A 22,644-nucleotide genomic window follows, 5' to 3' on the forward strand; every position below is an offset into this window, starting at 1 on the left:
TGTGGTCCAGTGTCTGGACCTCACCCCAGTCATTTGATTGGAATGAGGGCAGTTCGACACCATTTTGGATAATGTTGCCAACCAGGCCTAAGGCTTGGGGCACCCCAGGCCCTTCCATTAGCAGCTTTTCCAAGATTTTAGGTCATGGGGAGCAGGAGGAGGGCTTGGGGGGGTTAGACCCCAATGATTGCTGTATGAACTTATTGGGTCCAGGGGGGAGAGGGTGCCACTATACCCACTGATTTTTTGTTATTATTCACGGTTGGGGAGAAGGGGAAGGGGATGAAACGCCTGGCTAATTTTTGATGGAAAAGGGGGGTGGGTGTGGGGATGGAAACCCTGTCCCTTTTATTGATTGTTGACTGGGTTGGGGGTGGCCACTGTCATATGTTCATGGTGGGCTTTCATTAAAGTGTTGCTGTCAGGGCCACCTCGATTGGCAGCCCCTGGATGAGTAGGGGGTCATGGTTGACCCCCAGACAGTTATTACTATTTTTGGCCACATTTATTTATTGGTGGTGCCCTTTAAGACGATGATGGCTCCATGTATTGGGGGCTGCCATCGCATAGTAAAGTACAAAGCCATGTTGTTATGGCTCACAGTGTTTTGCTGTGAGACAAAACATAGTGATTCAGATGATCTACAACTGATCTACAAACACTAAATCCAAAAAATAAACTAAAAGAAATATATTGGCTGTTTTTCTGTGCATTATGAATTATCTTCTGAAACTATATGCAATGAAACTCACTTATCTTGGTAATATAAGTGATACAATCATAAAGGAGACGATGCAATAAAATTTGCGGAAAGCGGGCGCTGAATTTTCAGGGCCCGCTTTCTTAGCGCACGCATGGCGCCCGCAAGGGGGGGGCGCCATGCAATAAACAAATTAGGGGGTTGCGCTAGCAAGGAGGCACTAGGGTCAGTAGCGTGACCTTAGGCGCCTCCTTGCTAACGCGACCCCGTGGTTACCGGCGGTCTGCTGGTTATGAACACCGATGCCGATAAAATTGGCATCAGTTTTCATAACTGCAGCCGGCTGGTTATGAAAACCGACACCGAGCATATTGGCGTCGGTCTTCAAAGCGGCCTGCAGAGGTTTTTTTTAACTTTAAAAAAAGTACAGAAAAGCTGTTTTTTCTGCTTTTCCGTACTTTTTTTCAATGCACTCAGCTATTAACGCCTGCTCTCTATCTGTCCTGATGGTATTCAGAAAGAGAACAATAAAAGAAAGTAAATAAATCAAAATGGTCCCTGTTAGAAGCTTTTATCTGGGGCCCTATTTGCCTTTTAGTTTAAAAGCAAAGGTATCCTAATTAACAGGAAAGGAAGAGTTTAAGGCTGTTCTTGGAGCCTAGACACTTGTAATGGATGCTAGCCAGGCAGAATTTCATTGTTAGTGTTGTGGCAGAAGGGTTCTTTCATCTCTCTAGCCTCTTCTAAATGATTGCGGCTTTTTGTACATTTTAGGTATGTATTTTTTTTTTTGGGGGGGGGGGGTGTCATTTTTGTTTCATGTCATCATCTGTTTGATTTTGTTTTTAAAGTGGTTCGGGGTTGTTTATTTTGGGTTTCCCTAAGTTCGGAGTTAATGCACACTAACTGAAAATGTTACCAATAAGTTAAAAAGTGTCAATTGGGGGAGCAGTTCACTAGCTAGAGGTATGGTTCTGCATTCACATGACTCTCTCCTTAGTTACTTGTTTGTGTTTCCCAAGTTCCAAGGTGATGTTTGTGGGGGGATGGCCAGTGCTTGGTAACAGATGTAAACAAAAGAAATGATGTAATAATAGTATTAAGTTCTAGTCAACAAAAGGAAAAACATGTAATGAAAATGCATATTTTGAATTCGCCAGTCCCTTTGTATTTTAGGAAAGGGCCCTTGGCATTTTGAGATATGCATACTTTGAAAATCCCTGGTATATGGAGGGGGTGACTGATGAAAGGGTGAGTGACTGTGGTGACTGCATGGGTTGACAGAAAGGTAGCCTCTGTTGTGTTAGGGATCGCTAGGAGAGCGATCCCAACTTGAGGGGACTGTGTGCCCTTGGGCCTCGGCACAATCCCAGAAGAATCCAAGACAGCACCGAGGGTTGGCGAGGTGTGTCCCAACATGGGCGAAGACAAAGTCTAACCCTTTGCCAGACCTGCATGCTTCTGGAAGCCAAGAACACTATGTTGGTATTTGAACAGTCCTCCGATCATTCCCAGCCCTTTCGGACCTGCCGCTGGGTATCGGCAAGAAGCAGCAGGCCAGACTGAGGATGAGGGCAGACAGAGGCCTTGTGACACAGAAGATTCAAGACATGGATGAAAAGACTCTGGATGTGGACAAGGAGCTTGGAAGACTCTGGACGAGGCAAGGAACTTGGAAGACTCTGGACGAGACGAGAAGCTTGAAAGGATCAGACATTGGCACTGTCTCTCAGCGCACTCTACACAGCCCACCGACACGGGCGGACCCAATAGGCTGGTCACAGACCACCCTGTCCCACTGCGCGCCCTACACAACCTGAAGAGGCTGGTCACAGACCACACGGAGAGTGGGACAAGGGCAGGAAAGGAATTCAGCCGAGTCAAAACTCCAATGACGAAAACAGGAATCGACGAGACGGATTTACCCCAACAAAGTGTCATCTGGAGAACCAAAGGAGCTTGAGGGTCAAGAGGACTCGAAACAAGAGAAGGAGGAACGGAACCTCGGAACATCAGGAAGCAGAACATCAGGAAGTGGAACGTCAGGAGTCTGGAACATCAGAAAGTGGAACATCAGGAAGCCTGGACTGGGAACCTCGGAACATGAAGACATGGAACATTAGGAAGCCACAGGAAGCAACAAAGACTCAAGCGAGACAGGACATGGAGCTCCAACGAAGAACAAGGAATGAAGACCTGACAGAGCGCTGGAAGACAAGACTTCCAGGAGCAGGAAACTCCAATGCAAGGCAAAGCAGGACTGAAGGTGAAGCCCTCTTATAGAGCTGAGACAGGAAGACATCGTCAGGTGGGGCCCGGGGCATATCTGGCCGCGGACCCTTTAAATCTTGAGAAGAGGTGCGCGCCAGCGCCTTGAAGCAGGAAACAGAGGAGCAGCACCACGGACAGTGGCAACCGCTGCACAGGAAACAGAAGGAGAAGCAGGCCGGAAACTCGAAGCAGGAAGAAGCAGCTGGTGGCGTCAGTGCCGCGAAAGAGAGCTCAGAGGCGGCCCCAGACCACAGGACAAGCCCCAGCGGTGGCGACTCCATGCCGCTGAAGATAAGGCAGACTCGCGGCTCTCTGCTGCTAAGGGGGAACAAGTCCGCAGCAGTCCGGACCGTGGCAGCACGTTGGCAGAGGCGGCCTCCAGGCCACTTAAGAAGCAAGCAGGGTCTGCGGCTCCTGTCGCGATGAAGGCCCAACATCGGCGGTATCCAGCCACAATGGGGAACAGCGTGAGGTAAGAGGCCTGCTCACGGGAGAAACTCCGCGGGCAGGAGTCATAACAGCCTGTCCCATGCTCACTAACACGAAATACCAAATATTATGAAATTTTGACATTTATATTTTCATTTTGCAGCATTCCCGAAATGAGATGAAATAGACAAATCTGTTGCAATTGTCTATTTTGTTTAAAAGGATTCCACACCCTAGTACATTTTAAAGGCCTCCTGCTCATAGAAAAATTCTAATTTGCCATCACTAGAGTAAGAGTGAAGAACTGCCAGGGTAGCTGTCATAAAACGGTCATATTTTATAAAAATAGCAGTTTATATTAAATTAACTAGGGACTAAAAAGAAATGGCTGGTTGGCCTCATCTTCTCCATTTTGTCATGCCCCAAACTACCAATTTGAAGCCACTCAGTTCCCAATTAGTGCAACAGGAACCACATTGTTTTCTATAAGAAGACCTCATTAGAAGAATGTATCTCAATAGGTCTTCATTTAAATGTAAACTTTCCTTTAATTTAGTAAGTATTGTAAAATAAGAAGGTCATGACCTATATAGAAATGGATAATTTAGAGGGCAATTTTCAAAACCATTTTCATGGGTAAGTAGTAATCTACATGCAGAATTTGGCTGTCTGAAAATTGCCAGACCTCAATATAGCTAAAAATAGGCAAGGCGTTCCCAGGGAAGGGGCAGGGGGAGGATAGAGGGATGCTGAGAACAGGGGAGAAAAATCACGCATGCAATTTTCATTTTCAATCCTACACATGTTATGTTGCATGAGAAAAGTGCCTGCATAAAAAAGCAGGTGCATATATCTGCAGGTTCTTTGCATGCATGTCAGATTGCAATGCAAAAATACGCATATAGGGGCGGATTTTAAAACGGTTACGTGCATAATATACCTTTTTAAAAGCCTCCTGCGCGTCGCCGAGCCTATTTTGCATAGGCTCGGCGACGCGCGCAAGCCCCAGGACGCGCGAATGTCACGGGGCTTGAAAAAATGGGCGGGGAGTGGACGGGCGGGGGCGGGGCCGGAACCTCCAGGCACAGTGGCCATTTGCCGCTGTGCCCGGGATTGTGGGCCGGCCATCGCCAGCGCGTGCAGCCTACGCCTGCGGCAGGCGCAACTTAAAAATTAAAGGTAAGGGGGGGGTTAAGTAGGGCTGGGGGGGCGGGTTAGGTAGGGAAAGGGAGGGGAAGGTGGGGGGTGGTGGAAGGAAAGTTCCCTCTGAGGCCGCTCTGATTTTGGCGCGGCCTCGGAGGGAAACGGATGAAGGCTGCGCGGCTCAGTGCACGCAAGTTGCACAATTGTGCATCCCCTTGCGCGCACAAATCCTGGATTTTATAACATGAACGTGGCTGTGCACACATGTTATAAAATCGGATGTAGATTTGTGCGTGCCGGTTTGCTTGCACAAATCTACGCCCACGCGTAGTTTTTAAAATGTGGCCCTTCTCTTGCTTTGAAATTGGGTTTAAAGTTCATGAGTGAAAAATACCTGTAGACTTAGATTCAAAATTACCACATTACTATGATATTCTGAGCTTCAACATTATTTATTTGTTTGTTTATTTATTTATTTATTTTATTTTAGCATTTTTATATACCGACATCCGTTTACACATAATTTGAAACTCTGACAGGAAGCTGTCAGTTAGGCATAGCCTTTACAAGGAACCAAGTTAAATATGAGACATGTCTATTTTCAAATATCTAATCTAATAAATTGGCTTTCCTTGGTACAATAAAGAGAAAAGGCAGTTAACCCAGCAACAACAATTTCATGGAAACTGGAGTCTGCATCTTGACAATTGTTATTCCTTGGGATTTTTAAAAAAAAAATTTTGATTGTCATCTGTTCATATCAAAGAACAGTTTAGTATCCGAGCATCTCATAGTTATTACTTCATTAACTATTTAGCTTCAATCGAATATCATTTTATTAACTTTGATATTTAGTCAAAAATAGCAGAATTCAGTGTTTGATACAGCTCTGTTATTAACATTTGGGTATATGTGAATTATCATGAAGCAAGCACAAAATAATCTAAACATACCGGCTGTAGAAAGCTAACCAACATTTGGATGCCACTAGCAACCTTAAAACAGAATATGAAGGCAGATAACAGACAGCAAGGCCCAGTACCTCTGTTTATTCTTCCTTCCAACTACAATAGACCTTATCTGATCTCTGGCTTTACCCTTACTTCCCCAACCACTAATGATTCTCTGTGCATCTTCTATGCTTTCTTGAATTGTATTACCCCTTTCTGCTGCCACTATCCCCAGGCACCCTTTTGTAAAAAATTGTTCCCTTATATTAGCGTTCAGTCTATCCCAGTCAAGCACATAGCAAGAGCCCTTACTATAGAATAAAAACATTTCTCCAATGCAGCATTATCACTGCTTGACTAAGAGTATTCCTCTTCTGCTGCTGCATCCAGCTTTAATATAAAAGAGAATTTTTTAAGCTATTTTGTTTGCTTTACATAGATTTATTAAAAATAATATTTTCTGAGCCTTTTCATGACTGAAAATTAAGGGCAACGATTAGTGAAGGGAGCTGGGCTTAGCCTGAAAAATGCCAAGTACAATTGCTGAAAGGTAAACCCTGTAAAGAGGGTTTCCAAAAGTAAAATAAATAGCTGAAAACCTATTTGTTCAGTATCACCACCATGATAACTAAAGCAAAATAGTGACCGACATGCACTGCCTAAGATGAAGCATATTCCACAACAGAGATTACCCACCAAGTGTATAACTTGTTACTTAACAAAATCATCACTTGGTTCTAATATTTTAGCTAAGATATTTACTGTATCCTTACTCAAAATTTATTTATAAAATCAAAACAATTTTTTTGGAAGGACGGGGATGGTTTCATATAGTTAATGTCCGGCAACCCCCTCGGTGCTTTTACCGTCTAATCAGCAACACACCCTCCAACCTCCATATTTTTATTTCAAAAAATTATATTTTAAAAACTTTTCAGAGATAGGCGTCAGTAAATTCCATTCTTTGTTCTTTTTTATTATTATTTATTTTGTCTTTATTTTCTTCGTGCAAACACACTATCTATTAGAGATGTGAATCGTGTGATCGATCGTCTTAACGATCGATTTCGGCTGGGAGGGGGAGGGAATCGGATCGTCGCAGTTTGGGTTTTTTAAATATCATGTAAATCGTGTAAATCGTGTAAATCGCAACCGGCACACTAAAACATCCCTAAAACCCACCCCGACCCTTTAAAATAAATCCCCCACCCTCCTGAACCCCCCCAAAATGCCTTAAATTACCTGGGGTCCAGTGGGGGGGAGGGGAAGGGGGAGGGCGGGAAAACCGGCACACTAAAACAACCCTAAAACCCACCCTGACCCTTTAAAATAAATCCCCCACCCTCCCGAACCCCCCCAAAATGCCTTAAATTACCTGGGGTCCAGAGGAAGGGTCCCGGTGTGATCTTTTTCTCTCGGACCCTCGGTGCGTTGTAGAAATGGCGCCGGCGCTACCTTTGCCTTGTCATATGACAGGTCAAAGGTGGCGCCGGCGCCATTTTGTTTTTTGTCCCCCGACGTCAGGAGCGTAGGAGATCGCTCCCGGACCCCCGCTGGACCCCCAGGGACTTTTGGCCAGCTTGGGGGGCCTCCTGACCCCCACAAGACTTGCCAAAAGTCCAGCGGGGGTCCGGGAACAACTTCCTGCACGCGAATCGTTTTTCCGTAATGAAAATGGCGCCGGCCATACGCTGTATGGCCGGCGCCATTTTCCCTACGGAAAAATGATTCGCGGTAGGAGATCGCTCCCAGACCCCCGCTGGACCCCCAGGGACTTTTGGCCAGCTTGGGGGGGCCTCCTGACCCCCACAAGACTTGCCAAAAGTCCAGCGGGGGTCCGGAACGACCTCCTGCAGTCGAATCGTGTTGCCGTACGGCCGGCGCCATTCGCGTGCAGGAAGTCATTCCCGGACCCCCGCTGGACTTTTGGCAAGTCTTGTGGGGGTCAGGAGGCCCCCTCAAGCTGGCCAAAAGTCCCTGGGGGTCCAGCGGGGTCCGGGAGCGATCTCCTACGCTCCTACCGTTGGGGGACAAAAAAACAAAATGGCGCCGGCGCTACCTTTGCCCTGTCATATGACAGGTCAAATGTAGCACTGGCGCCATTTCTACAACGCACCGGAGGTCCGAGAGTAAAAGATCACACCGGGACCCTTCCTCTGGACCCCAGGTAATTTAAGGCATTTTGGGGGGGTTCGGGAGGGTGGGGGATTTATTTTAAAGGGTCGGGGTGGGTTTTAGGGTTGTTTTAGTGTGCCGGTTTTCCCGCCCTCCCCCTTCCCCCGATTTATGATTTTTTGACAATAAATCGGGGAAATTGTTATTGTATCGCGGCTCTAACGATTTTTGACGATTTAAAATATATCGGACGATATTTTAAATCGTCAAAAAACGATTCACATCCCTACTATCTATTGTTACCCCAAACCATCAGAAATTGAGTTGCTATACTTAGCTTTGAAATGTCTTGAATTAATCCCGACTTGCGCAAGTTTCAACATTCAATGTCTTCCTCAGGGTTTATCCATATGCATTTTCTTTTCACCAAAGACCAGCGAGGTATTCGCTTATTTTTTAACTTTCCCGGTGCTCGAACAAGCCTCCGCCTAACGCTCTTTCTGACGGCGTTCTAAACTACTCCACTTCCGGCTTGCATTTTCAAACAACATCCTGGATACCAGCTAATTGTATCATTAAGTCTTAAACCAGAGAGAACCAATGCAGCTGATCATTAAGTCCTGCCGGTTATTCTGAGCCAAGTTTGAAAATCCATGCTTGCTTGCGATAATTTAACAGTGACTGGTTACCTTGTTTCTCCTCTAGACTGTCAATCACTGCAATTGTAATTAATCGTATGTATGACTTTTTTCCATACAATGTTGTACGATAGGAGCAGATATTGAAGCGTTATTTATACGCGACCGATGTTCCGCCATCCGAATCTTGATGGACCTCTTCATGCGCCCGACGTATACCTTCGGACATGGACAGATGATAGCGTATATTATTAATTTAGTTGTGCAATCTGTTATCGATTTTCTGTATACTTTGTATCCCATCACTGGATCCGTCCAAATATCACCCTCAAAGCATGTCTACAGCAGCCATTAGGATGTCAATCAAGAGACACTGGCACATAGTGGCACTCCACAACACGTTTGCAGAAGAACCTCTCATTGTAACGAGGAGAGGAAGGAATGTCAGAGATCAAGTGGTTCATGCCCAACAGAAAAATAAAAACAGAGAAATTAGCAATTTGGGTTTTCATAGCAAATGTGGGAAGTGCTCAGTATCCGATGCCAGTACTCAAAATGGCGCCGATAGCCTTTGCCCATACTATGTCACAGGGGCTACCGGTGCCATTGGTCAGCCCTTATCACATGGTACGAGCACAAGATGGCGCTCATGACCATGTGACAGGGGCTGACCAATGGCACCGGTAGCCCCTGTGACAAAGGCTATCGGCGCCATGATGAAACCGGCACCGAGGGTGTGAGAGTGCAGGGGATGGGTCCCGGACCCCCCGCTGGACCACCAGGGAGTTTTGGTAAGTCTTGGGTGGTCAGGAGGGTGGGGGGTTGTAGTTCATTTTAATTTTAGCTGGGACACGAATAGAAATAGCTGTATTAACGCATCGGGGTGCCATACGGCCGAATGCAACGTATCTGCTCCCCGACGAATCTGAATCACGAATGCAATGTATGGCGTCCCTCTGCACATCCCTGTTAACAAGCCCTTTCACCGTACCTTAGCTAGTTTGCCAGAGTGACATTCTGCTATTGTTCCTGCTTAACGACTTTGAAACCTATTCAAATCAATCACACTTCTCTTACACCTTTTCAAAGCAAGTTATCTAGCTTTCCTTGCTTTTAATCAAGAAGACACACAAACAGTACCTACCTTTCTAGCGGGCTGATATAGTAAAATGAGCAGGAGAGCCAGCCACTCTCCTGGACGCGCGATTTAGTATTGAAATGAGGACCCGCGGAAATAAGGAGGCGATAGGGACACTAGTGCATCCCTAGCGCCTCCTTATTGGCAGAAGTGGCGGCTGTCAGCGGGATTGACAGCCGACACTTAATTTTACCGCCGTCGGTTGTCAAACCCGCTGACAGCTACAGGTTCAGAAAACGGACGCTGGCAAAATTGAGCATCCAACTTCCAACATGTGAGCCGCGGGCTGATTTTTTATTTATTTATTTTTGGGGGGGGCCTCCGACTATGATATTAAGTCAGAGAGTGTACAGAAAAGCAGTTTTTTTCTGCTTTTCTGTACACTTTCCCGGTGCCGGCTGAAATTAATGCCTGCCTTTGGGCAGGCGTTAATTTCTGAGAGTAAAATGTGTGGCTTGGCTGCACATTTTACTTTCTGTATGGCGCAGGAATAACTAATAGGCTCATCAACATGCATTTGCATGTTGCGGGCACTATTAGTTTTTGGGGGGTTGGACACATGTTTTCCTCGCGCTATTACCCCTTACTGTAAAAGGGGTAATAATAGCGCGTTGAAAACGCGCGTTCAGATGGAGGCTAACAGTGCGCTCGGCCGAGTGCACCATTCTGTATTGGTCTGTATGCTGTTTGTCAGGCACTCAAACTAAAGATTAATTTAACCCACAATTTCACTCTCTCCCAAACCTTAAGTCTCAAAATTACCAAGCAAAGCAATACTCACTGATCCTCTCCAGCCACCAGCAAAATCTTCTTCTGCTCTCAATGCTCCTTCAGGACTGAGGGTTACTGAGCTCTTCCCTTGCTATATATATATATATCTGAAGTGCTTTCTATTTATTTACTTGGATTTATTATCCACTTTTTTGAATAAGAAATTCACCCAAGTTGGGGCACAACATATTCAAAAGCTAACATACAGTCTGAAAGTGACTTCAGTAAGGAATAAACTTGATATCTATTAACGACAGGACTAAACTAGGTAAAATATAGAACAGGATTAAACTAAAAATAAGTCAGCAACAGGACTATGAATACAACACATCTCTGTAAGATCAATACGGGACTAATTGGATAAGAATACAAAAATCTCAGGGCAACAGGTTGCAGCAGCACATTTAAGGCTCCTCATATGGTGCAAATCAGCCTCCTGCCCTTCTCCGTAAGGCTCTTGCCAAGTGCTTTCTCTCCTATGCTCTCCTGTTTGCCCTCAGTGCCCTCTGACCCCTTCTCCACCTCTTTCTGAGTGCTGACCCCCCACTAGGGCCCCTCCCTTCCTGCCTCCTTCCACCCGACCCCCAACATGGTCATTATAATCCCTCAGTGTAGCATTTTTTTTCCTCACTCTCAGGACAGCCAGAGTACATAATAGGATTGGCCAAAAATGCTCCTCATGGTCATCAGCCTGCTTGCCTCTGCCTCTGGTTGTATGGAGCAGTGGCTGCTGAAAGTGCTGGTGACATTATGCTTCCTGTTCCCTTCTTTGCGCAGCTTCAGACTCCTTGTTGTGACAGTCAGCTGCATTCTTCCTTGCCTCCTTTCCGTGCCAGTCTGGGCTTCCTGAGGCTGCAGTCTTCCTCTCCTCAGCATGGGATCAGATAGAGGGGTGGGCATCAGGAGCCTGAGGGCAGAGCTCCGTAGAGATGAGGTGGGCATGCTGCATTCCTCAGCAGTTGCACTTCAGTTGCTTCCCTTTGGGCAGATTCCCTGCGATGCTCTCGCGGACTCCTATGGGTCTACAGACCCCAACCTGGGAACCACTGGAGTAGATGTAACTTCTATTTATGTCAGTGAGATCCACGGTGAGATGAGCTGAAAAGAGATATCTTAAAGCCTTCCATAAGACTGTAATGAAGGGGAAAGCGCTATAGGTGAGGTATTTCAATCTAACAGATGATAATTGCGGCATCTGAGCTGCGGCTATTTTTTGGAGCAGGGAGATCCTTGACTCATGCTGGCAGCTGGTAGCAGAACCCGCATGTGGAGGACAATAGTGGACCTGGAACGTACAAATGGAGAAAGAGTTTCTGATTTTACAGTAGATGGTCTCCTGAATTCCAGCGTTCACTGCACAGCATGTTGTTTTGTTTTGTTTTTTTTACAAGAACAGAGGAAGAGATGAATCACACAAAAGTCAGGGTCTTGGATTTAAAGAGTGCCATCCTGGTTTATATGGGGAAGCTTTAGAAAGGCATTGGCAGGGTAAGAGTATCTAAGTTTAGTAGAGATCAAGCAGGAAAAGCCAAAACCAGCCATTTTTAGAAACGCAAACATTTGCAGTACGTAAGTAAATAAAAAAAAGTGAAAGGAGACTCGTATGGTTTTTAAAGAAGGTACCTGAAATATATTGGCTAAAGAAAGCATTCAAACAGTAAAAGGGATCACAGAACGAAAAATATCTGGATAGGCTGAGGGAAGCAGAGAAAGTAGTCAAGAGAACAAAGGCACAAATGGCGAATACAGTTAAGGTACTAAAGCAAAGTGACAAGATTTTACTTAGATATGTTAGCGAAAGGAGGAAGAGCTGTGCTGGGATTGTAAGGCTAAGAGGTGAAGGAGAGAAATGTGTGGAGGTGGAGGATAATATGAAAAAGCAGATGCGCTGAGCAAATATTTTTGTGTTATATTCACTGAAGAAACAGGTAGAGAAGCAACACTGACAGATGTCGAGAGTATAAATAGAAGAGGTATAAACTTTGGTCAATGTACAAAAGATGAGTTTGAAAAGAATTAGCAAAACTGAACGTGGACAAGTCAAAGGGACAAAATGGGATATATTTTAGAATATTAGGGAAACTTACCATAGGATTTTTCATTCCGCTATGGAATGAAGAGCTGTAGCTAGAAAAAGTGTGAGGGGTGTGGGGCGATAGTGTGCACCCAGCCGCATCGCGGCAGTGTGTTTTTGCCTGCTGTACTTGCGGCTGCGGCACACACTATCGCCCCTGCAAATGGTGCAGCTATTTCCGGCACTACTGCTGGCGGTAATGTGTAAAACATTATTGCCCACAGTGCAACCGGACCCCAATTTTTTTTAATCCCCCACTCAAACCCCTCCCCTTTCCCTCATTTAAATTATATTGCCGTGAAGCAGTCGTAATCGTGTGCGTTATCGCAAGCAATAGGGCCCTAACGCACGCGATAACGGCCCATCGTGTTTTGAAAAAATGACCCTGGTAAAGAGGTAACAGCTCCACTGACAAATCTGTTCATTCCTTCTTTGGAGTTGGCAGAAAGTTCTAGCTAGAGCACATGTTCATGGTATGAGGGGAGGAGGAGGAGCCGGATTCAGGAATAGCGTGAGGAAGCATTCCCTTCAGAGAAAGGGAGGATGATGCATGGAACAGCCTCTCAGTGCAGGTGGTGGAATCAAAAATGGTATCCAAATTCAAGAAAGCATACAATAGGACAAGCACAAAGAATCCTTTGTTGTAGGGAAGAGAGGGCAGATCAAATAGAATCTGCAGTATTGCAGCAGGAAAGGAAAATTAGGGATGTGAATCGTGTCCTCGATCGTCTTAACGATCGATTTCGGCTGGGAGGGGGAGGGAATCGTATTGTTGCCGTTTGGGGGGGTAAAATATCGTGAAAAATCGTTAAAAATCGTGAAAAATCGAAAAATCGAAAAACCGGCACATTAAAACCCCCTAAAACCCACCCCCGACCCTTTAAATTAAATCCCCCACCCTCCCGAACCCCCCCCCCCAAATAACTTAAATAACCTGCGGGTCCAGCGGCGGTCCGGAACGGCAGCGGTCCGGAACGGGCTCCTGCTCTGAATCTTGTCGTCTTCAGCCGGCGCCATTTTCCAAAATGGCGCCGAAAAATGGCGGCGGCCATAGACGAAAAAGATTGGACGGCAGGAGGTCCTTCCGGACCCCCGCTGGACTTTTGGCAAGTCTCGTGGGGGTCAGGAGGCCCCCCACAAGCTGGCCAAAAGTTCCTGGAGGTCCAGCGGGGGTCAGGGAGCGATTTCCCGCCGCGAATCGTTTTCGTACGGAAAATGGCGCCGGCAGGAGATCGACTGCAGGAGGTCGTTCAGCGAGGCGCCGGAACCCTCGCTGAACGACCTCCTGCAGTCGATCTCCTGCCGGCGCCATTTTCCGTACGAAAACGATTCGCGGCGGGAAATCGCTCCCTGACCCCCGCTGGACCTCCAGGAACTTTTGGCCAGCTTGTGGGGGGCCTCCTGACCCCCACGAGACTTGCCAAAAGTCCAGCGGGGGTCCGGAAGGACCTCCTGCCGTCCAATCTTTTTCGTCTATGGCCGCCGCCATTTTTCGGCGCCATTTTGGAAAATGGCGCCGGCTGAAGACGACAAGATTCAGAGCAGGAGCCCGTTCCGGACCGCTGCCGTTCCGGACCGCCGCTGGACCCGCAGGTTATTTAAGTTATTTGGGGGGGGGTTCGGGAGGGTGGGGGATTTAATTTAAAGGGTCGGGGGTGGGTTTTAGGGGGTTTTAGTGTGCCGGCTCACGATTCTAACGATTTATAACGATAAATCGTTAGAATCTGTATTGTATTGTGTTCCATAACGGTTTAAGACGATATTAAAATTATCGGACGATAATTTTAATCGTCCTAAAACGATTCACATCCCTAAGGAAAATAGGCAGACTCGAGAGACCTCATCATATTCCATTTTTCTATATTTCCATAGTATCTTTGTTTAGGATTCAACATAGGTCTGTTTTTGTACTAACAAAATATGTTGCCTTGGACTAGTAGCTTGTTAAAATTCTCTTGTTAGATGGACCTAGGTTAGCTTTGCTGGAGATTCACTTCCCTAAGATTTTGAGATTGATCTAAATGAAGACAGAACACTGATTGTTTCTGCTCAGGATCAGCTCCTTCTTTCCAGATAAAGGAAAACTAATCTTGATGAACTAGCGCTGCTTGATTTTATTGATACTTCAGTAAAATACAGCAGATTTGGGGCTGGCCCGGTGGCTCACTGACTACACTGCAATACTGTAGGACCTAGATTCGATTCTCAGCTCAGGTCTTCTGCTCCTTAGGTTAACTGGGGGCAAGGCAGGTGCAAGGGTATTAGGGGCCCTAGGCACCCCTCCCCCCCACCACCAACTCAATCCCAGAGTCTTTCCTCTTTCCTCCACAGGCATCCTCACCCCATCTCATCACCCAGTCCTCGCTCTTCCCCTCTCTCCATTCCCTACGTTTCTGCTCTCCCAATCCAAATATCTGCTCTCCCATACCCAGATTTCTCTCCCACCTGGGGCCACTCTCTCTTCCTCAATCCCCCCCCCCCCCCCCCAATCTGAGTCCCCGCTCTCCCTTCAGTCTGCAAATTTCCACTCTCCCACTTAATCCCTCAGGGCCTCCTCACTCTCTCCTCTCCAGCTATCATTTTGTCCCTCCAGGCCTTAGTTCTCCCCTTAGGGCTACCCTCTTATCCTCCTCACCTCTGCTCTCTAACCCAGCCTTTCTTGTTCTCTGTCCTGCAACCCCCTAATGTTTTTTCCAGGCAGAGAATGACCAGTGGCTGACTTACCTGCAGCAGGGCTTGCTTGCAGTTATCCTCCACGGCTCGAATTTGCAGTCCTGCTACCTCTGATGGCTCATCGCACTGGCTTCTGCCCTCTACTCGACTTTCCTCATGCTGGGTCTGCTCGGTTGGGGTGGGTCTCCCCCTCTTTCTTCCCATGCACCCCTTGTTCCTGCTCCTGCTCTGTTCTTCCCCAAGTGTGCAGGGCAGCAGATAGCACGAGCGTCTCTGTTGCATGTGCACGCCAGGATTTCCTGCCTTCCATTCCAGCCTCCGGCTCCCAATAACGACGATGCTGCTGCTCGGGGGGGGGGGGGCAGAGGCCTGAGAGGTGTTTGAACTGCTGCCTCACTACCTGTAAATATTTGTATAGCTGCCGCAGCCACTTCTCCTCACCTCAGGCACAGCCCAATTAATGTTGGCGGTGTAGTTCTGGCGCCCTCTGGATCGTGGCGCTCTAGTCTTCCTAGTGCTTCCGCCGGCCCTGACTGGGGGTTGGGGGTGCAGCAGAGGCAACATTCACAAGCCTTTGGGGTACAGGGAAGGACTGGGGGTCCAGAGGGAGTCATAGTCATTCTCCAATAGCAAAACCTAATGGCTGGATTTAGGACCCATGATTGCAGGGAAGGAGCCTGGGTGCATACAGTCCCTGTCCAAAAATGACTGCTACAAAGCATGGACTAAAGTTGTTAAGGGAAAAATCCCCAGGTAGCTGCAAATGAAAGCTCATGGCACCATATCCCAGCCTTCATTCCAAATGAACTGGAAGCCCCAAGGCGCAGGAGGAAACAGCTGGGTCAGAAAAATAAATAAAGCAGGTTATTTTTCCAATGCAGTGCTTACTTACAGTACAACCCTGCATTAATTAGAGGGCACTGTAACAGTCAGCAAAGCAGTTCCTTTTAGTTGTAGCATCTGTGCTGATGTTGGTTCTTAAGAATATCTGGAAGTCATACTATTTAGTTAACAACCATGAAAACCTCAGCTGTTTAAAACAATTATGCTGTATAATGCAGCGGCACATCCTGTCTTGGCTGGCTTCCACCTTATTATTGCTGCTAAATGTCTGTCCTAACATTAAGATTTAGAGAGAGAGAGAGAGATTTTCTTTTGACTGATATTATTTAGTGCCACTGGCAGCGTGGCAGTTTTAGTGGCACCCACCCTTCCCCCTCCCCTCCCCCCCCCAAAAAAAAATGTTACATGGTTATCAGGATTCCAGTAGCCTTCACTTGTGAATACAGAACATCTGTTTCCGTCAGCTATTGTTAAATATTCAAAAAGCAAGAAACCCCAGATAACAAATAGCATACTTCAGCAGTAATTTTAAGCACTCAATTTATTTTACTTTTATTGGTATACATTTACTGTTTACTGATTTGTCACACTGGATATTTCCTACTGTTCAGTCAGTTCAATCATGTTACATAACAAATGTAATTTAATGGCATATAATGAGAACAGAGGCAGAAAACAAAACCTCCTCTAACGAAGTGGAAGAAATGCTCACAACCATTCCACATATGGCACTGTTTAATAAGCCGTGTTGAAGTGGCGCATTAACATATCGTTTTCGTGCATGTTGTTTTCCGCAGGATTTACTGAACTTTTGATGGATTACCCCTGTTTAGTAAATCCTGTGTCCCTGCAGCTGATAATGCATGGACATCAGCAGCAGCTATAACGTGCGCATGTAACGCAGAAAAGCATATTCCCTGTGCCTCCCTCTCCTCCAGGATCTCTAAAGGGAGTATGTAAGAAACCCCCTCAGAACACCTTAAAGGACCGGCCACAGATACCTGAAACAGTGCCTCTTCAAGTCCCAACCCAGCAAGGGATTCTGGGCCAGGACGGATCCTTGCAAACAAGGGATAAGAGACCAGGACCCAGAGGGTTGGAGGAGGCCCCACTCCCCGGGAGCAGAGAGAGAAAGAACTACCGTTTGCAAGGATCTGCTAAGTTTAAGGATTGTGCTGCTAAGTTTAAGGATTGTGAGCTGTATTCATTATTTTGACTCCTGAGGTAAAGGTCTGCTGCCATCACTGTTTTGAGTTCGTTCCACTGTAAATAAAGTGCGCTTACGGAACAGCCAGAATCTGCCTCTTGTTTCCTCCAGCTGTTATCAAGCTACTCAGTGCTCAAGTTACCACAGTCACATATCCCCACCTTCTGATCTTTCCTCCCCCGGCTCAAAATGCTCCCTTCCACCCACCCCCTAAACAGAGGATGCCCCCTCAGCCCTGCCCCTGACTTCCAAAAAAAAAAAGACACCCACACCCAGACTTCTCCTTACCCACATATCAACCTCAGGTCCAGTAGGTAGGAACACTGTCCAATCACTCCTGCCCCGCCCCCATTGCCAGAATCCAACTTGGTGCTAGCTGCCCTGACACTTCTGTATTGCATCAGCATGGGCATGGGCAGGCCAGGAGCTGCAACAGAGAGATGCATAGACAGCCTCCTTCACCCCCTGGTGTCAGGGGGGCACTGATCTGGCTGATTCGCTTGGGGCCTAACACCCCCTAGGGTCAAGCCCTGCTCTGAAGAGGAGGGGGGAATTGGAATTTAAGGCTGGCTTCCTATTTGGAGATCCTGGGCTGGGGGGGGCGGTGAAGCCCTTTGTGGTCCAGGAGCATCGGCAGGCACATTAGCTACCCACGCTCTCGGGGAAAGGTTGACTGTACTTCTTGCAAGCTCCCCACAGTTTCATTATTGATCTCCCTGCTTCCTGCTTCAACGGCAGGGGAAAGGGGAATTGGATTCAGAGAGCAACCAACGAGGGCTCTGACTTTTATGGTCTGGGGAACTGATGAGCATGGGGGTAACCTGCACAGTGCAGCAGTTATTACCCTTAACAGAAAGCATGGGATTACTAACCTTAACCAATAAACTTTGATGCTTTTGATGCATCTGCAACATCACTCTCTGCTTCGAAGGAAGGGGGTGGGTGATGGAGGGAAAGAGGAATTTGGATTCAGGGATAAGCAACTCAAGCCATGACTTTTTTACAGTCCGGGGTACTGATGCGCAGACATTAAGGGAAAAAAACACAGAACTGCTTCTACGGCCAAGTCCATAAGCAAAGCACGTCAAGCAAAACTGACTGATTACATGGGGGTAACCTGCACGGTGCGGCAGATACTACCATGGAAAGCATGCTGGGCAGACTGGATGGACTATAGGTCCTTTTCTGCCATCATTTCTATGTTTCTATGAACTCCATTTGCACCCAATGCCTTTTGCTACTAATTATCAGCAATCACTTTCTTACTAAATTTTCATCAATGCTTAGCCTCAGTGGTTGATTTCCTGCAAAATCATTTATCATAAGAACATAAGAAATTGCCATGCTGGGTCAGACCAAGGGTCCATCAAGCCCAGCATCCTGTTTCCAACAGAGGCTAAAACCAGGCCACAAGAACCTGGCAATTACCCAAACACCAAGAAGATCCCATGCTACTCATACAATTAATAGCAGAGGCCATTCCCTAAGTCAACTTAACATAGCCCCTGTTGACCAACTCCAACTCCAGCATGGCCCTTCTTTGTCCCATCAGAGACAGACACACACACACATACACACCATTCATTACCTAATACACAGAAGCATGAAACAGACTTGGTAGAAAACAAATGACTGCAGCTTTTTGTTTAAAATATCACAGCACAAATGCAGCCATCAGTAATATATTCTATATGACTTAACTCCCTAGGTTTGACCTACACAGAATCAAATGTTTATTTCATGAGATTGGACATGTTTGTCCTAATCCCTTGCTTGCAGCCAGCGTGCCTGCCCTGCTGATGATCCTTTGCTTAGCTGACACACTGCTCTGCTGCCTGTGCCCTTGCATTGTCTCCTGTTATTGGAAACTTCCTTTACCTGCGAGAGACCAGAGGCCAGTGTCAGCCGGGCAGAAGCCCACCCTTTCCCTCAGCCAGGTCTGCCACTAACTCTTTCCCTTATCAGCCCCATCCCTTGTTCTCTGTGTTCTCTGTTTACAAGGTTAAACCGATCTGGCCAAATGACCATGTTATTGTGTCTTTGTTATAACTATGGTGGCGGCTCTATCTCATGACTGATTATTGTAGAAAAAAAAGAAATGGTGCTAAATACCTATTTAGTGCGTGACTCTTACCTAAGTTTTCCTATTTCTTTGTTTCATTTATTTTATTTCAATTTTACTTCATCTCTGTTCCCTAATACTTTTAATGAGACCATTTAAAATTAATATTTTATTACGCCAACCATGACTCCTACCTATTTAACCTTAAAATAACAGTAAAAGTAAAAAAAAGACTGGGTTTTTCAAACTAAAACACTAAAAAATAGAATAGTCTATTATAAACTTGACGAGTTATTGAAACAGGAGTTACACGAATAGGCAGTAATGGGATTGTGATAGCCAGCCCGCTAGTAAAAACATAAATCTCCAGAGAACATTTATTCAGCTCCATTGTCACCTGTCATATATATGTAAACATGTGGAATGGGGGTTACATTTTTAAAGAGTAACTGCATTCATTTTTCCTGTGAATGGATTGGCCACTCTTGGAGACAGGATGCTGGGTTTGATGGACCTTTGATCTGACTCAGCATGGCAGTTCTCATGTTTTTATGATATGTTTCCATGCCTGACCTAGAAATGTATTTATTTATAAAATATTTATAGACCGAACTATCTTAAATTCTAGGTAGTGTACAATAAAAATAACATAATAGCAAAAACAATTATGGCACAATAAAACACACTAGACCATAAGCTCTGTATAATCCAACGTTCTCAAATCAGCTGCCTCAAAAATCAGGAGGAAAATATAATTGTTCTAGGTCAACATGATTATTACCCTTCTGCCACTATGATATTAAAATCCTTCAAAGACTATATGCCTCTTTAAATATACGAGCTATCAGCTTTTCCCAAATCGATAGCTGTTCTAATATCATCAGGTACTTCATTCCAAAGTTGTGGACCAGCTACAGTGAAAGCTCGACTGCGCCTCTCCTCTAAGCGAACTTACACGCACAGTCGGGCTTTCACCGTAGCTGGTCCCCAACTTTGGAATGAATTACCTGATGATACTAGAACTGCTATCGATTTGGAAAAAAGCTGAAAGCTCGTATATTTAAAGATGGTTACGGCCCAATGAATAGAGGGAGAGAATTACCTACTAAACTGTTTGGAAATGGGACTATAATAAAGTCTCTTGAGGTACAAATGGAATATGCACGTGTAGCACTGGAATAAATACAGGATTAATATGGATGTACACGTACATACTCCCATTAATAGAAAGGTTAATTTTTGAAAACAGGTATTAAAAAAAAATCCACCACATTATTGTCTATGCATAACACACAACATCAATATGAAAATTATTGTAATAGCAAGACACCATGAAAGCTTCCATTTTCTATGAATGAGTTTGAGAGCCACAAGGTAATATGCCTAGATACAGATTTCTATTTCAAGCATTTGAATCATTCTTAGACTTGAGGATAAGCATTTGACATATTTTGTTATTGAGCAGACTGCACTGAATGTTCAGATACTGTGATTTTTAAAGAAAACTACATCTGTTACTGCAAGTTGACTGTCAGGTAGAAATAAGTCTAGGTCAGTGCTTGTGAAGGAAAGAAAAACAACTGAAAACAAAGTAAGACCATCCTTTTAAACTCTGCCATTTTTTTCTTGTTTTAAAAGCGCACTAACCACCTTTATTCCTAAAGTTTATTTTCGCACAGTAAATAGTTTAACTGAAGATAGACAGTATCAGCTGCTGTACAACCTTGGTCTAACTAGTTTTGGGGTGCTATGTTGTTGTCTGTACAATAGGAACCCATGTAATAAAGCATGCTATTTTTCATGTGCGCAGTAAACAACATGCTATGTACTAAGCCACAGTCCGAATTATGTAAATAGAGGGACAATGAACTAATATCTCCCTATGTAGAAAGCTGAGGTAAATAACATAGCATCTGCCACGGTTGTAGGACATGGAGATATGATCCTCCGCCAAGGCCGTTTGTGATAAGCCTCCTCGTGCTTCTCTGCACCTACCCATCACCTCCTCCTGGTGCTGGAGGAAGGGGAAGCCACATACAAGCAAAGCACATCTCCCCAACCCCTTCTTTCCAATCACACATCCTAATCTCTCCCAATACCCCCCCCCCCTTCCCCTAAAGCAGAATCTCCCCTCCCCCCGAAACAACCTCTAGGCTTATCCCTTCAACAGAATATTCCCCCTCACCCTCCCATGTCTCCATCCAAGGCAGAAGCAACTCTGTCTTGCCCCTCCCTCCCCCTCCTCCCACCACTAGGTCTGTGTGCTGGAAAGAACAGGAGAGTGGCTTCTGTGCACTTGCCGGCCAAAGTGCAAAGTGCCAATGGCTCTCAATTTCAGAGGGGACAGCAAAGCCAGCAAGAGGCAGGTGGTTCACTCCTCTCCTCTTGCTGGCCTGCCAGTTCACAATTATGGGACCTCTAGCTGATAGACAACAGCAGTGCTGCCTCCTGCCATTGCCAACCATGTGAAAACATGCTACCCCCTCAGCGGCGATTAGAGAACAGAGATAGCACTGTTGATTGCTTCAAACCTCTGAAGTAACAGTTTGAATGAAAATGTAGCAAGTACAAAAATAAAGCAAAGGCAAATAAACCTGGAAGATGAAAATAGAGACAAGTCTGTAAAAAAATAATTAGAAGACTAGGACTGACAGCTGATTCTAAGTTTCAAGGTAATAGTGCCTCAACAAAGTTCCCTTGGCAGTTTATTTACTAGTTTCCAGGTGAGGGCTGGAACGCCTCGGAGTAAGGACTGGAAACCATGACCCATAGTTCTTCACTAAGGGAACCCATGGTGATACTGAAGCATATTTAAATATGCAGTGACGTCGCTGCATATTTAGTCGCTGTAGACTTTTTATACTGTATATATGTAGACTTTGTGTACTGTAGCATGCAGACAACAGACAAGTGCAGCAGGTACAATTGCCAGAAGCAGGTGGACTAACATTTTTTAGTTTTCTGCTGTTCTTTACAGGCATCCCCAGCTGCATTAGCAAAAAGCGTTTTGGCTGAAGTTCCAAACCAAGTGGTGGATTATTACAACGGCAAAGCGATTAAGCCAAAATGTCTGTCAGAATTTGAGTCTTCCAGGACATTAGCGCCCTGAACTTTTGAACACACTTCTACATGTAGTAGCACAAGAACACTGATAATACTTTAAATATAATTAAAAAAAAAAATAGCACGTTTTCGTGATTTTTAACTCAATGACAAAATTTTTTTGCATGCGGTAGCCAACAGGCTTGAATATGTTAAGCAGTTGTATTGTTGAAGAATTTTTATGAAACAATTTAAAAAATCTATTTACATTACAGCATGTCGCCTTGAAATAAAATGTTATCCGTATCTGTTTTTTATACTGGTTTGTTCCAATTTTGCTAAATTTCTTATCTTTACACTGTAAAGCATTTTGAAATATTTATTGATAGTTGATAGCCCAAACCTGTTTCGTTTTTGTCTGCCACACACAGAAAAGATTTTTCAAGATGGCAGGTGCATGAGACTGTATTTTGCATGTTGAAAAGAAAAAAGAAAAAACAAAACAGAATTTGCCACTGTTGTCCTTGCTGTTCTCCTGCCATGAGTTGCCTACTTTAAATTCATAGTTAACAACCTTTCAGAATGAGG

At 45.4% G+C, this 22,644-nt stretch overlaps 1 protein-coding gene across 3 annotated transcripts in view; it reads left to right on the forward strand.

The window, feature by feature from the left end:
• Nucleotides 1-22,249, forward strand: part of CPNE4 (copine 4) — a 988,906-nt gene extending 966,657 nt beyond the window's left edge. For all 3 annotated transcript variants that reach the window (XM_029589334.1, XM_029589333.1, XM_029589332.1), the window contains exon 17: nucleotides 21,992-22,249. In XM_029589334.1, coding sequence (XP_029445194.1) covers nucleotides 21,992-22,123 — 132 coding nt within the window. In that variant the 3' untranslated portion in view covers nucleotides 22,124-22,249. The remainder of the gene's footprint in view (nucleotides 1-21,991) is intronic.
• The last annotated feature ends 395 nt before the right edge of the window (nucleotides 22,250-22,644 follow it).

Source organism: Rhinatrema bivittatum, chromosome 2 (assembly GCF_901001135.1).
Source record: "Rhinatrema bivittatum chromosome 2, aRhiBiv1.1, whole genome shotgun sequence".
NCBI lineage: Eukaryota > Metazoa > Chordata > Amphibia > Gymnophiona > Rhinatrematidae > Rhinatrema > Rhinatrema bivittatum.